This window comes from Nothobranchius furzeri, chromosome 6 (genome assembly GCF_043380555.1).
Source record: "Nothobranchius furzeri strain GRZ-AD chromosome 6, NfurGRZ-RIMD1, whole genome shotgun sequence".
NCBI classification, from domain to species: Eukaryota; Metazoa; Chordata; class Actinopteri; order Cyprinodontiformes; family Nothobranchiidae; genus Nothobranchius; species Nothobranchius furzeri.
This window is the reverse complement of record NC_091746.1, coordinates 58251670-58268300: the sequence shown is the minus strand read 5'-3', so window position 1 is coordinate 58268300 and position 16631 is coordinate 58251670. Positions and strand designations below refer to the sequence as shown.

Genomic DNA, 16631 nt, shown 5'->3' with positions numbered 1-16631 from the left:
CTGCCATCTTTAGTTACTCTGACTGTAAAACACCGAAACTAGAAGCTTGTGACTTCAAACCCTCATAAAATAAGTACTTTTTTGTAGATTAAATTATTTTCATGAATGTTTGGAGCTGAGATTGAATTATACATTTTATTTGCAGGGCCCCAGTAGTCCAGGTCTGCTTCTGTTTTTGGTTTCTTTGAGTCGGTCCAGGTGCAGTCATGGCTTATCAAAGGAGTCTCTGTCAGTTTATCTGGTTGTGTGTGTCTTTGTATCGTCCAGGAAAGGTGAAAGACATATTAATTGGACAATGGAGCAGGCCAGAGGGCAAACACACACTCACACACACACACACACACACACACACACACACACACACACACACACACACACACACACACACACACACACACACACACACACACACACACAGGACAGATCAGCTTATCGTGCAGAAAGACCAGGGTTTTTCCCCACAGCCTGCAGGAAGCTGCTACTCATCATCCCCATTTACATTCATTGACGATTCCATCATTCTCATGTAGCTGGGTGTCTTTAAACATCAGAGAATATGAAAATTAATGTCAACAAGGCGATCAGACGTTTATAACGTCCCCGTGAAGCAGAGGAGCGGTGGATTTTACGATGCAGGAAGTGGGGTTATGTGCGTCAGGGTGCCCGTCCTGCTCCGGCAGCGGCGGTCAATATGAAAGGAGCCTGAACATAAAACCCTACCTTGTTGCAGCTCTGGGGAATATAAATCGCACACTGTTTGGCTCTCTGGCTCAGCCCTGTGGTCAGCTGTGAAATGTTACCTGAGAGACCAGGGGCAAGGTACGCTGGCAACCAATGAAAGCCAGGAAGGCTTGAGTTCTGCCCGTGCGGCGACCGCAGGAGTGCGGGCCGCGTCCGGGCAGGCCAGGGCAGGGCAGAGCCATCTTTACCATCCATGTGGCTTCAAGTCAAACCCTCCCAGAATATAAACACTCCGCTTCATTGTCCCAGCTCAGTCCGACTGGAGGCGTGCTCACCGGGGCTCGGTCTGCAGCAGCATGGGTAGTGATGGATGGTCACACAGATCCTCTGTTCACTCTCCATTCAGGTGTTCACTTTTAGACATCGTCTTTTTGGTGCGTTTTCTTTTAACGAATCAGAAAAAACAACCACCAGACTTTTAAGACCCAGTTTGTCCTCAGTTATATGATCTGTGTGCAATTATTGAGGCTGGAATCAAAAGTTTCCGGCCCCAAATGCTCGCCTGGTTCATGAGCAGAAAGAGATCTGGCTCTTTCCAGATCAGCGGCTCGTCTACGCAGAGAACCGGGGCTAACATTCCTTCCAAAGCAGTGGATTATGGGGGATTATTGGGGGTGTAAGAAATTCTCTGCTGTGTGTGTGTGTGTGTGTGTGTGTGTGTGTGTGTGTGTGTGTGTGTGTGTGTGTGTGTGTGTGTGTGTGTGTGTGTGTGTTAAAGAGAGAGTGTGAGCTTCATCGTCAGCGTCTTCATTAGGCATTGATTTCACACGAGTGATTGACGGCGTCACAGCTGCTGGTCTCTCATCTCACACACACACACACACACACACACACACACACACACACACACACACACACACACACACACACACACACACACACACACACACAGGAATTCACTCCGTACTAACTCAAAGTCTTCTTCCTCCAGATTCTCCAGACTCTGGACCTTCATCCAGTGAGACTGGAGGAACGACGTACTCGGCCCCCGTGGGGCTTTCAGGTGAATATCTCTACAAGTTCACATCGCCCATTCATCTTCTCTCCTCATCATCTTCCTCCCCTGTTTTCCTTTCCTTCTTCTTTGCATTCCTCCCAACACACACACACACACACACACACACACACACACACACACACACACACACACACACACACACACACACACACACACACACACACACACACACACACACACACACACACACACACACACACACCATCTCCTCTCCATACTTTGAGATGATGAGGCTGTGATTGTGGGGGCCCCTGCTTCCCCTCTGTAATAAAAAGCCAGTGGAGGAGGTGGAGGAGGAGGAGGGTGGTGTAGTTCTCCCACAGCCACATAAATTCTTCCCTCCTGGCTCTTTTGAACAACACTCCTCTTTTCTTCCCGCTCTCTGTGTGATGTTGTAATAGAAGACCAACATGCCGGGTCGTTGTTTGCAGAATAATATGCTCAGTTCATGTGATGTGTGTGTGTGTGTGTGTGTGTGTGTGTGTGTGGGGGGGGGGGGGGGGTCCCTTCAAGTGACATTTGAGTGTTTGTTTCGGCATGTTTGCACGTACAGGAGGCATCTTTGTAGTCGGGGAACTCTCCTCTAGGCTGTGTGTGGATAAGGGTGAGACACAGACGCCTTTCTCTCTGCCAGCTCTGATGCCGGACGTGTTTTGGGTGTCTGCAGCCTTCCCCTCTAATCGCCCGTCGGCGACGCATCACCTCCTTTAGCAGTCGTCGCCCAGGGAGCACAACGAGGCGATGCTTCTGAGAGGAGGAGCGCTTTGGCTTCGTGCTGCTCTCCGCTCTGCTTTTGCTGCAGATGGTTCTCATTATTGGCCCTTTTTAAAGCCTGTTTTATGTCAGTTAGTGTTCGCTGCCCATTCCCCCCCCCCCCCCCCCCCCCCATCCTTTGTTTGGTGGTAGGGGGTGGAGGTTTTAGCCTTGCCTGTCTGAGCTGTTGAAGAAAAATCAGAGGCTTTAAAGAGCAGAAGATCCAGAAATCCTGCTCTCCTCTGACCTGTGGGACGGACGCTACAGTCCTCCCAGTGTGCATTCACTAAAGACACGTTTTTAAAATGTGTAACCCAAGAAGGCTTAAACAGCCACCCCTTCACCAGTCAGGTGCCACCCCTCCTCTGTCTTTTCCACCTCCTCCCCTGTTTTTCCTTCCTGGTGAGGATGACATGACAGTGGCACCCAGCCGTTTGGTAAATGGAGCTCCTCAGTGAGAGCAGGAGAGGCTGATGGCCAAAGCGCTCTGCCCTCATGATTTCCCTGGCAAGCTCGGAGGAAAAGAAAAGGAGAGAGAGAGAGAGAGAGAGAGAGAGAGAGGTGAATCCATTCCTGTTCTTCCCTCCTCCCTGGTTCCCTGCTCTGCTCCCTTCCTCTGGGGGCCTGCAAAAAGAAACATGGCTCTCCCAGAGGCCCGCTCCTGACCTTCTAATTCATTCACTCTGCCCTTTTTGTGTTCTTCTTCAGACACATTTACAGACAACAGGGAGGCTCTAAGGGGAGAGGCGACAGTTCTCGACTTTTTTCTGTGTGTTGCACGATAATCATTAGGAGCTTTAGCTAAACTGGAGCTGCATCTCAGGCAGGGTGGGTGGTTTACTGGCAAACAAAGTTCAGATGGAGCCGAGGAGATGAAGTTCTTCCTTGTTTATATATAAAAAAAATAAAACACCTGGATCATTCGGGCTGGAAGGAGTTAAACGAACTGTGACAGCGACAAGCGCAAATGCAGACTAGGCTGCCTGCCAGGCTAGCAGCTCCAAAGCTCCCCTCGCCGGCTCACGTCATCAGCTTGGAGCAGAGCAGGGAGGGAAGGGAAGAGGAGAGGACGAGCGGAGCCGGGTGTCGGGGGGTTAGGTTCACCCAGGAACTGAACAGAGAGATCAGAGATTGTGAAACGGAGAGCAGGTCAGGGTTAAGAGGGTGCTGCACTGTTGGTTATGAATCTGTGGAGTGTTAAATGACTGAGTTATGAGCAGCTTAGGAAGTAATCCTGTTGCCAGCCGTCTACTTTTTGGTTGTTGTCAGGCTAAAACAGGTCTGGAGCCACTTTAGCGCGTTTCTGTGCTCTCCTGCGGGAGGCTAGGCCTGATGTTTTATGTAAAATGGCACCTTTTCCTAGACAATAATATAGAATTGTTCAACATGGACATGATAATGAAGCAGAATGAAGAAAGCAAACTTTTTTGCATTTTGTTTATCTTAACCTCCAATGGGGACAGATCCCAGCAGCACCAGCCTTCTCTACAGTTCTGTTTAAGTGTCAGACGCTCGGTGGGTCACTGGCATGCCTCTTGGTGCCATTTGGGGCAGACCCGGAGTGCCTGAGTGTAAGAGGATCTGGCTGGGCTCTGCTCACACACACATGGGCAGATAGGATGACCCGGTGCGAGCCCTGGCGCGCGGCCGTTTGTCACACAGGCGCTTCCTCCCACTGCAGGTTAAATTTAGGACAAGTTGTATTCTTATACTGCCAGCCTGCCTCGACAGACAGTCACCCGGCCCTTCAGTCAGGCAATTAGTCATCCAGCGAATTGGCTGGAAGTGTAACCTTCATCAGTGGCTCTGATGGAGATTAAATTTAGTCTTGGCACCTCGGCTCATTAAATCAACCCAGATCTGCTCGTCTAATGAACCCGCCCTCCTAAAAAGAGCTTCTTTTTTTTTTACAAACTCAAGGACAAAACAGGCCTGTGACAATTTAAAGTAAACCCATCAGCTAATCCTTTTTTTTTAAATCAGTCTTAAGCTATTAAGAAACAGAGCACCCTCAGTCTTCCTCCTCTTCAACATTCCTGCCCTGTTTGGGTTAGCGGGGAGAGGAAAGGGCCGCGCAGGAAATGACCTCATGTCTTTGAGGAAAAGGCAAGCGGACAGGGGAGGCAGCCGAGGCCTCCTCTTGACGGAAAACAAACACTGGGGTGCAGCAGCCAGAAAAGTAAAGGAGGTGAAACCATAAGAAAGAAGGAGAAGACGAGATTTTGTGTTGCGGAATAGAAACGGACGCCTGTTAAAGCGGTTCGTTTTTAGAGAAAATAAGCACCCTCGTTGCCCGAGCTGCTGTAGGAGAAAGGAATGAAGATGGAGAGAAGATGGCAGCTTTGGGTGGAGGGAAGGATGGCCGTCAGCTCTGCTCTCTGTAATTTGGAGGCTGTGTGTTAGCCAGTGAGTTGAGCATAGCAGAACCGGGCCGCTCTGTGCTGGGCCAGGATCTCTCATTACTCCCCACTTCCTCTCCTTGCGAGGCAGCCAAGCCACCTCTTGGCAAGGGACTTAATTTTGGCTTTGGCCGCCCTCTGTTCCCCACCCTGTGTCATTATGCTGCGCAAATCGAAAAAACAGCACATTGAGGAGGCGGCGGATGATGATGGAGAGGATGGAGGAGAGTGTGTCGGGCTTACACGCGTTCTGTTTGGATTTTTCATTCTGATTCTGTCTGATGCTGCGTCCGTAGCTAAAAGCGATGTTAGCAGCGGCAGACAGAAGGTTCTGCAGGTCTGGTCCCGAGCCAAGGCTGGAGGGAAGCCCAGAACCAGATGTTTTGGTTTGCAGTCACTCTGTGGAAGTGGATTTTGACATTACTCGGATGGATGAAGCCATGAACAATATTGAGAGAGAATGTGTGAAAGGGGAGGGGGGGAGGGGAGGGGTGATTGAATCCTGTCTGTAGATTTGAATAAGTGGAGACACATGCCCGTAAAAGTGTGTGTGTGTGTGTGTGTGTGACTCCTAGATACAGATCTTGCGGGTAAACTTCTGACTTGTGTGTTTGCAAAAGTGAACTGGTGACATCATTCCAGCCTGGCTGGCACCCAGTTTCAGACTACCTTGTGTTTATTTGTCCTGTCGCCCTGAGAAATCTGGCCTGTGGTGGTGGTGGTGTGTGCGTAAGTGCAGTGTAAGTTGTGAAGAACGTGTAACACGAGAGAACGAACCGCGAGGAAGTATTGTTCTGCCGCTCTGTGAAAACGTGGATGGAGACGGGAGATTAATTAGTTCCTGCGTTTCATCTGGAGCAGCGTTTCTGAGCGACATCAGGACTTGTTGGTTGTGTAATTTTAAAGCCTCCCAAACAAAAGGGTGCCATGGATGGAGGGAAAACACACTCCCCTTCTCCTCCTTATCTCCTCCCCGGGCGAGGCCGGATGGTTCATGTTAGAGATGGCGTGTCTGCAGCTCGTTCTCTCTATCTGTCTTTCTGCAAGGAGTCCAGATCTGCAGATAGAGAAACTGCGCCACTCCCCTGTGCGGTTTTCCTCCCATCGAGGCTTATTTAGGTTTCCTGAGATGGGGGGAAGGTCTCAACAGTTTTGAATAACGTGCCACCCAAAAGCGGCACTTCCTCCCTTTCTGCTGCTAAACGCACAGAATCACATCTTCTCTGCCCTTTTTCTGCCTTGCTCCTAAAACTAAAATGAGTGCAACACGTCCCTGACTTAAATACCATAAATCAGGCTTTCCTTTTAGATTTTCTGTATTATTCCTACACTTGATAACCATACACACATTTGCTTTTCTAAAACAGGCCTGCATGCTCTTTGCTCTGCTGTCTGCTTCTGTAGAATAGTTCAAGACCTCTTGAATCAGAGCTGGACTTTGTGTGTGAAGATGGAAAAAACATCCTGGTGTGTGTTACACAGACCACTTAAGGCTTCTGCTCTGCTTTTGGCTGCGACCAGCAAAAGCTTCACCTGACTATCATACCTAAAAGCCCACGTGGATTGTGGGTAATGCAGTAAATGTTTGATGTTAGAGAGAGCAAAACGAGTGTTTGTGTAGCTCTTTGGTTTGAGTGTCCTGAAGTGACCAGTCACAGCTTAAAGCGGACCAGGGCCAAACTCTCTGGTTTACCGCGCTGGATGATACTTTCTTCTCTATGCAGAACACGGCAATCACACTCCTCTCCTCTCTGAGGTCTCTGATCGCCTGGAATTGAATTGATTTCTATAGATAAGGCTGCATATTTTCTCAACTTTGAAAACTTTATGACGTTCAAGAGTAGAGACATGAGAACTTTTAAGGCCGAAAAACATCCGTCCAGGGCTGGATGTGTACAGCGCAGGAGAAGAGAACAAAGGGAATGCCTCCAGGGTGACCATTGACCTTTGGAATATACTTTCCCCGGCTCGAGAGAGGGTGTTGACTTAGAAAATAAGGCACCGTGAAGAGCTTTTCCTCCCCCCTCCAGCAGTTTGCTTCATGACTTCCTCGTTCCCGTTTTCATCCGCCAAGTGCATCTGATGACAGGGCTATTACACGTCTGAGGCACACACACACACACACACACACACACACACACACACACACACACACACACACACACACACACACACACACACAACTCTCAGGGATCGATGCAAGAACGTTCTCAGGAGCCTCCTCGCTATTTACCGATGTTGAAAGTGTTCAGAACTGAAGGTTGAAAATTGAGTGTGTGGCGGTGCAGAATCTGCTGACTTCTAAGAATAGCAGCAACCTGGTGTGTGTGTGTGTGTGTGTCTGTGTTTGTGGAGTCAGACCGAGGTAATGATTAACCTTTCCAGACTGTGTTTGTGGCCCTAAGAGGAGTCTAGCACCTCCCTGCCCTTCTCCTCAGCTGTTCTCCCATCAGACGGGTCCAGTCATCTCAGTTAACCTGCTGTCTGCTCTTTAAAGCCCAAAATGTCTAGAAAAGTTGAATTTTTCTTGTTCCGTTCAAAATCAACCCAACATTTGTCTGAAAACGAGGCAAGCTGTCACCAGTACCGGTGATCATTGCTAGACAGACTCCAGATTTCAGCCCTCCAGAGCGTCGCTGCTTTGTCGAGGACCAGCGGGGAAAGTCTTTATGTTAAATGGTGGGGGGTTGTATGTGGAGACCCCCCATGGGACAAACCAGAATAGAACAGACCAGCAGTAGACAACTGACAGAAGCAGAACAGAAAAGGTTAGGGTGACAGATGGCCGCAGGCTGCCAGCCACCCAGCTTATCTCCAGCGAGGAGAAGCCCGAGACACAAGAGGGCTTAAAGGTTGGAGTGCAGAGGAGCAGGTGGGGAGGCAGACAGATCCACAGACTAATGCTTCGATAAGTAAACAGAACCCAGCCACACACAGACAGGAGGGCAGAAAGACACGAACCCCACCTACGGCACACAGGATGCACATGAAACAGTGCTGGGCTGTAACAGGAGGAGGCTGACGCCTCAGGAAGTGTTACGAGTTTCTGAAAAAATCTGGTAAAATAGCTGAAGAGGAGGTGAGCTGAAAGTCAAATTTTTATAAACGTGCATGCTCAGCAGCGTAACTCGTGAGGTGTAAGCTCATCTGCTGTCAGAACGAGCAGTGAAAATCACTCTTGGAGAGGCAGCACCCCGCCGGCAGAGGAGTCTGACTGTCTCACGTTCCTTCTCTGTCTACCTGCAGAGGTCCGACTTTAAAAACTCTTGATTTGGATATTCAAACTCTAAAATCTGAATCATGCAAAGTGATTCCTGGGGCACTCAAAGTCATAACATCTCATTTCTGAAGGCTAGATGTGTACTAGCCTACCCGTTTTTCTTTCTTGCCTAACTTCCCTCTCTTTGCTGTTATCCTGCAACCCCCCCCCCCCCCCTGTGGTTTTCTTCTACCACGAGTTTCTCAGAGGAGAGTCCGTGAGGCGGGGGGAACAGGGCCGTTAGTGCAGTCCTGAATAGCAGAGTGTTTTTGAGCAGCAGTGACAGGCTCAGACAGGCAGCCGCTCTAATGACCTATGACGCCAAACTCTGTCTCTGACAGCAACAACAAAACACACGCGAGCACGCACACACAGCCCCACAGGTGAGTTTGTCCTTATCAACCTGGGCTCTTGCTGAATTTGTAAAACTTTCCACCTTTTGGAAACACTTAAAAGTGACAGTGTGTATTTCCCCTGCTGATAGGGGGCAGTACAAACCTAAATCATTGCAAGCAAGCAGTATTTTTGTGTTCAGGATTAGAAGACCTTACTAACAGATGGCCATTAGGGTAAAAATACCTGGGAGTGAAAGCTCCAGCAAAATGACAACCACATCAGACTCCCTTTCTTCACTGGCAACGAGCAAAACAACGTTTATGAATGGTGGAAATTTTGTAACCACTTGTTACAAATCATTTTGTCCTCATGGGCTCCCGTAGAAGGAAACATGGCATCTAATATGGCGTCGTCCAGAGACTTAGACCTGCTCCTATGTATTTTAGACCCGACTTTATCAGGGTTTCCCTTACATAGGCGTAGCCGTGGCGGGCCGCCACGGCTGAAATCCCACCGCCACGCCTACAAGATCCCAAGTTTTTTTATTTATTTATTTATTTTTGCGCTGTTTCCCGAAGAAGCAGCGGGAACTACTATGTTGTCGCTTGTGATCACAGCCGGCGGGCAGCAAGAAGGAGCAGGCAGGGCGAGGTGGTTACAGCAAAAGTTACTGAGTTTAAAATTAGAAAGGTAGCAGTGGATATAATGCTTTTTGGTTTACATGTTTCAATAGCATTAAGATAAACGAGTGTTGACCATCTTGACAGGGTTTCCTCCAGTGCTTATTAGGCCAGGTTCTCCTCCCCCCACCAGGCTAAGCATCACTTATTCATGTAAAATTTATTTATTTTTTCGTGTCTGACTTTAACCGCATCTAATACTGTATTACGGCATGAGCGCAACAGCGACAACTTAAGATCGATGTGTGAGCAGCCTGAGAGGTCGGGTGTTTTCATCTGAACCCTTAAAACCTCCAGCAGGCTACGCTGCACTATTGACGTGTTAGCGCGCAGCGCTAACAACTTAGCGACGTGACATGTCTCGGAGAATGCGTAAAAATACGTTGGACGCTTCTTCTGAAATAACACCTCTTCTTAAGCAGAGCACGACGTCGCCTCGGCCGTGACTGAGCTCGATAACATTGACCCAGCACAGCCACTGGGTTGTTGGAGCTGCCCTGTGACTGCCTGATGGAAAACCAGCGGGTTTCATCAGACTCGTAAAGTTTCTTGTTTTTGCTGGGGACCCCCTGTATTTTACCGCTCCCTCCTGCAGTCTTCCCCTATTAAAATTTATTCTTGAACAACTGGGCATCGTTTAATTCATTGTCAACAGCATTTTCATGGATATTTCCAGAGATTAGAGGTCTAAACTACATATTGTCTCTTTAATGTGTCCCCAGGCCACAAAAGACACTGTCTCCATTTTATCCTGCAAAAAAATTCTTCTTTTTCCTTAATTTTGTCAGAGGTAGCTTGCCGGGTACTTTGGTTTCCTCTTAGCTCCCTGTGAGGACGGATTTACGATAACCTCCCCGAGGCTCGGCGCAGTCCAACTTCAAAGAACACAGCCCCTCTTGTTTTATGGAAGGCATGCTTTCGGTTTTGCTGCCCCCCCCCCCCCTTCATTTCTGTCTCCTCTCTCCAAATGTTGCTCCCCCCATTTACCCCCTCCTTTCTGACTAATGAAGGCTAATGACAGGCCAGGCTAAGACCGCTCGGGCCGGCAGAGATCTCGCCACATTAACCTTGCAGTTTGTCTCAGACGGGACCTTCCAAATTACCGGGTGCATTCAAAGCTGCTGCCAGATTTAAAAAAAAGAAAAGAACAAAAAAGAAAAAAGGCGGTTGAACAGGAAGCTGGAGTGCCATGTCTCTCAGAAATGTCCCTCGCTGGCACTCCCAATGGGTGCGCGTCCCGTTGAGGCTGACTAAGCTGGGGGAGATGAGGCGATAACCTGAAAAAGCACAGCGGGAACGCTTATGAAAATCAGAAGAGGAAGCAAAGTTGCAAAAGTAACAGTCAAAATATGTGAAAAGCATTCCCTCTCTTCCCCACCCCACCCCCTCTCTGTCCCACTCTTTTCCCCTTGCGCCTGACTGCTACCACTTTTCTAGCTGGGAGTAGCTGGGAGCCAGATTTCTGAGGAATAGAGATATGAAGGGAGAGAGCGGCTGCGGCGCAGGAGGCGCTCTGTGGGGTGGGGGGAGGAGGAGGTGGAGGAGGAGTTAGGAAACTGGAGCAGTGCCAGTGCTACACTTCTTTTTTATGCTCAGGGGAAACTTTAGACCGAGGCCTCTCCTGTCAGTGATTCAGACACCAGAGTTAACATGGTTTATGTGTTTTTTTTCCTCTTCTGGTGAAAGCTCTTCATCAGTTATCCTGGCCTCATCTTCGTCAGCCTAATTTCCTCCAGCAGGGTGAAGAATGTTGCTGTAGAGACAGTCGGGACAAGGGGAGGTTGACGTCAGCACATTGTTGGCCTCGCCGCTACAAAAATACAGCGAGCCAGACAGAAGATAAGCATTTAATGCTTAGATAAATATTGTAGTGCATGTGGAAACTTGCCTGGCAGCGCCTCCGAGCTGATTTTCTTGTCTAAAGTCCAGGAATTCCAATATGGTTTTCCTGTATGGCAGAAATTGTGGATGACGGTGATGCTTTGGCTCTTGAGTAAAGCAAATTCTCAATTTCCCAAAACAGGGATAAGGAAGACATGGTTCAGATGTAGCGATGCTGAGAGTTAGACGACATCTGATCACAACTCTTTCATGAAGTCATCTTTTCCCTCATTTCTCACTTTTCCTCTTGATCTGTTCTAGACCGATGCACCGGCCTTGGCCGATGGGCTTACTGAGCAGAGCCGATTTAAAGTCAGGCAGTCCAGTGCTGCTGCAGAATTTTATTGGAACTACGTTCCTGGAAAACCTCCGCTTGATAAATGCTCAAAAACATTATTGTCAGCCAAAGTTTCTTTATATTTACAGTTTTTTATGTTCAATACTTTGATTTAGAGGCTATATTTTCAGGCGATATCTTCAGTGTTTTCTATATCGGCCAACGGCCGAAATGATTTTTTAAAGACGATTAAAAAAATAAAATAAATCAGGCACCTGTGTGGCCAACTGCCGCAACTATTAGACTGAAGAAAGGACCCGAAGGACCTCAACACACCATTTTTTGTTTTGTTTTGACCTTGTTTTATATTTAAAGTTCAATAAATATTAAGAGATTTATTGACTTATTTAATTTATATTGCAAACAGTGAGTGTTCAGTTGTCTTTTACAAAGTGCTGCTAAAGCGTGTGTGTGTGTGTGTGTGTGTGTGTGTGTGTGTGTGTGTGTGTGTGTGTGTGTGTGTGTGTGTGTTTGTCGGCCTTACTAATTGACAACAAAAAATCTTTAAAAAGTCGGCATCGGCCTTAAAAAACCCATATCGGTTGGCCTCTATTTGATTACCTTTGATTAAAGGTTGATTTTATTACTATGCAGTCCACAAAATTAAGATTCAACAGTTGGTTAAATTCAGAGTTGTGCATCCACTGTTGTTGTTGACATGGCAGACAACGTCAGCGAATAATGACCACTGGCTGACTGTGACCTCAGCATATCAGCATCGGCGATGAAAAACCTAAAATGTCTAATCTCGACATTTTGCAGTGTAATATTTTTGTGGCTACTACTTTTCCCGCTTAAATCTGAGCATCTCTTATCTCTTCTTTCTCTTCCAGATTCGTTGGCGTTGCAGGAGTCTGGCGAGCGCGCCCACTGGTGCGTGGTGGCATACTGGGAGGAAAAGACGCGCGTCGGACGCCTCTACTCAGTCCAGGAGCCATCTCTGGACATCTTCTATGATCTACCTCAAGGGAACGGCTTCTGCCTGGGCCAACTCTGCTCTGACAACAAGTCCCAACTGGTGCAGATGGTGCGGGCGAAGATCGGCTACGGCATCCAGCTCACACGCGAGCCGGACGGAGTGTGGGTCTACAACCGCAGCTGCTACCCCATCTTCATCAAGTCGGCCACACTGGACAACCCGGACTCGCGCACGCTGCTAGTGCACAAGGTCTTTCCCGGATTCTCCATCAAAGCTTTTGACTACGACAAGGCCGGCAGCCTGCAGAGGCCGAACGACCACGAATTCACACAGCAGCCTCGCACGGGCTTCACGGTGCAGATAAGCTTTGTGAAAGGCTGGGGACAGTGCTACACCAGACAGTTTATCAGCAGCTGCCCGTGTTGGTTGGAAGTGATCTTCAATACTCGATAGCAGCAGCCCTCTTCACTCGGACCTCTCCCTCCCCAAAAAAATACTTTTTCCCACTTTTCTTTGTTTTACAAAGAGGTTTAAACAGAGAGAAAAGGATGATTTAAAGAAGAAAATATAAAATTCTGATGGACTTGGTTTAAAATGACTGAGATTTAAATAAGAAGCAAAAAAATGTATTTTATGTTATATATAAAGATATTATTAATTGTAAATACAAAGACGTTTTATATGCATCATTATTTATGTATTGTGCAATGTGTTGATGAGAAAAGAAAATAAGATGCACTTTGCTTAATATAAAAACAAAACAAAGAAATGCCAAAATAAAAAAAATACAAATAGCTTCTCTTGTCCAGTCGTATCTTTGGGATTTCTTTACTTTAACAATCTTCTTTTCAGCTCAGCGTCCACCTTAAAATATTATATTGGTTCCACATGCCAGTTCTCTGAAAAACCCTTTAATTTTGTGTTTTTAATAACCCAAGTCGGCATCGCTTTAACTTTGTCTTCCTGAGGGGCTTTGATGTCGTGCTGAGGATCTTAAAAGCATTTAAAGACAAAATGAGTCAGACTGTGACGAAGCCGTAACTCAGGGGCCCTGTTCCTATGGGCTCATTAGGCCTTTTTGAAAATTGTCTTCCTTTCCTCTGAGTTATTTGGGGATGGATGTCCCACTTCCTCTCTGTCATTAACTGACTCATGACATCACCAGCCAGGAAGCTCTAATGACAAATTTCAGGAACCAATAAAGTCTAGCGCAGGTCTGGCTTCCTGAAGGAGCCGACAAGAGAAAAGTGTTGTTTATTTATTGATGAATTTTGGGCACCTCCTGAAGGAATGTTGCAAAATGACAGTAGAGGATTGTGCCGTGGTTGAACAGGATGGCCTATTTATGCTGCCATGGCCCTGAAAACAAGACAAAACAGATCTCAATCTAACAAACATTTTTCTGTGTGTGTGTGTGTGCGTGCGTCTGGGCATCGTCCTGTTACTAGTCAGATGGGTGTCTGTGAAGAGGATTACTACTGTAAGCCTGCTTTACCCACAGTCTCGTAGCCCTACATTCACAGGACCTACTTTCCACCTCCTGCTCTGTTCAAGAACTGGTTTTCAGCTTATGAAAGACGCAAACAACCGTTTATGAAAGCCTTTGTAGAAATATCTGTAATAGCAGCATGGCTCATTGCTCTTGTTTCTTATTTTCAAGCATGTATTTCAGTACAATGAATGACAAAATCGCCTACAATGTAATACAAACGCTGTTTATTCAAATATTGTCTCTGCTCGGTATGATGTGGTGAAACTGGTGGAAGCCTGTATAATCCCCAACCTTGCTAAGACAGCTAAAGCGGCTCGGTGCTGTGTGTTTGTAGCCTTGCAGACTTGACCCATGACTTCCCTCAGACAGGGTGACCCTGATTCAGTAAGTCCATTAAAACTGTGACAACATACAAGTGCTTTACATGTTTGTGTGCACGGTCACGATCTATGAGGAAAAAGCAGCTGTGAGTTTAGTTTCTGACACCGGATGACACTATTAAACCCAGAATTTTACAGATATGTTAAAAAAAAGGTTGGTTGTTCACCAGTTTCATAAAGGAGATTCAAATAAATTATTTATCCAGCTAAGTCGTTATAACTATCTTTGCAGTGCCGTGTCTAAGATAATTGGCTAAATTAGCTAGGCAAGTCAAGCTAGCCTCTGAGGAAATGGAAAAAAGTTAGCGCTGATAAAATCTTTTAGCTAACCAAACGTTATTGGTAAGATAAACAAAAAATAATAATAATGAGTAAAAGATAAGTTACTGATTACTGTAAAAAAAACTGTGATTAAACATAAAGGGACAATGTGTAAAAAAGGAATTTTGAGGCAGCAACAAAACCCGTTGTTTAATTAGCTACACGTAAATTTAGCAAAAACTGAAAGCTTTTTAGCTTCACTTTTGTAGCATTGTTGAGTGAATAGCTGATATACAGACTGAGTTTTTAAATGAAATGTAAGTGAGCTGTAACTTTTTCATGGTGGGTTTAAGTCACATACACCTCGAAGACTGTGTTGTAGTGGCCGGCCGCCATATTGGATGGGTCTCTGTTCACCCCCAGTGCATTAATTTCTACCAAGAAAGGTGCTTACCCAACTAAACATTTATTTTATTATATTTTTTTCACAAAATCAGACGTTATGGCATGATAGTTAAAATATAAGTATGATAAAATAAAATATAAAATCCCAACAGACAGGCTAGGAAAGTCCCATGTGATTTGTTTTCAGTAGTGCACCAGTTGTTGCAACTGTAGGCTGCACAAAAAACCTAGTTGCTCACTCTCCGTTGACTCCAGTTGGGTTTGGAGAGTGAGGGACCCATTCAATTGTACGCTCACCACAGCCCAATGGGACTTGTTTTTGGGTTGAGTCCAAAGTGCGGCATGGGGGCCATCTGTGGCCCTCACAATGATTTTTGCGGGCTCCCCAACTGCCTTTCTATTGTGGGGTTTTGTTTTTCCAATGGGCTGTTGATGTAAATTGGTGCTTTTCTCCTTTTTTAGGTTTGTTTTAATAATACAAGGCTCATCTATGAACATAAATATAAATAAATAGCCATAAAAATAATGTGTGCATTTTTTTAATTAATAGGCCATATTTTGTGGCCCACAAGATCTTCAATAGATTGGATGCTTGTGAACTTATTTTCCCTGCTTGTGTTTTCATCATTTCTGTATGTGTGAGCCTCCCTTACTTTTCAAATCTTTCTTTTGTGCTTATGGAGCAACATGTGATCTTTATCTTGAAATAAACTTTTCCTCTTCAACTTTACGATTTTAGCCGTAGCATCTGCAGGGTTTCAGGGAGCTGGTGCCTAATGCCAGCAGACAAGACAAGAGGCGAGGGACACCCTGGTCTCCAGTCTCCAGAGCCAAACAACCAGTCATACAAACCTAGAGACAATTTAGAGTCTCCAATCATCCGAACTTGCATGTTTTTGGTCTGTGGTGGAAAGCTGAAGTGCCCAGAGGAATCCCACACATACACGGAGAGAACATGCTAATCCCACCCCTGACTCAAACCTGTTACCTTCTCACTGTGAGGCAACAGAGCTACCAACAGCAAAACTATGCAGCGTACGCGGGTCTAGTGTTATTTTAGCAAGAGCAGTGGGACGCGACTATCACCTGGATTTTGACAGCGTCATCACCATCTACATATAAATATTGGACAATGGGTTTCCATAGACTCCAATGATAAGTTTTTGAGCTAAAATGGGAGGTGGCCACCACCGCCATTTTGACCGTGTCACAGGTTCCGTCAAGCCCAGACAATTTCACAAAAGGGAAGAGAGGTGGAGCTGAGGGTGGGGCTGTAAGGCTGGGATCAACTGACGACACCCGGTCGAACTAGCTACAAGCTAACCTGAAGCTAACCCAAAAGCTAACGCGGAGGTGGGAGCTAAGCTAACGGAGGTAGCAACCTAGCTACAACCGGAGTTAACTGAGTCAGACATACGCCGGGCTGACCGCTGGGTAAAACCGGGTGGAACACAGAGGTCTCCCGAGAGCTCCACAAGCCGGCAGCCGCACAGCAGACAAGCGCCGCTGCGATCTGAGATGCGCAGAGCTGCCACTGGGGAGAACCGGGTAGAAAGGTTTCCATCCCAGAGCTCCACAAACCGGCAGCCCGCGCAGCACACAGAAGCCGCAATCAGACAGAGATGCGCCGAGCTGCGGGGAGGGGAGAACGGGTGGAAAACAGGTCTCCCGAGAGCTCCACAAGCCGATAGTCGGAACCCAGCTCCACCAACATGTTATATTTCAACCCATTTTCTAAAGTGCAGCATTATGTTAAATGCACTGGGTTTT

At 46.9% G+C, this 16631-nt stretch overlaps 1 protein-coding gene across 1 annotated transcript in view; it reads left to right on the top strand.

Moving 5' to 3' along the window:
- smad7 (SMAD family member 7) overlaps positions 1–13004 on the top strand; it is a 16152-nt gene extending 3148 nt beyond the window's left edge. The window contains exons 3-4 of the mRNA XM_070552788.1: positions 1673–1744; positions 12238–13004. Coding sequence (XP_070408889.1) covers positions 1673–1744; positions 12238–12776 — 611 coding nt within the window. The 3' untranslated portion in view covers positions 12777–13004. The remainder of the gene's footprint in view (positions 1–1672; positions 1745–12237) is intronic.
- Positions 13005–16631: the final 3627 nt, after the last annotated feature.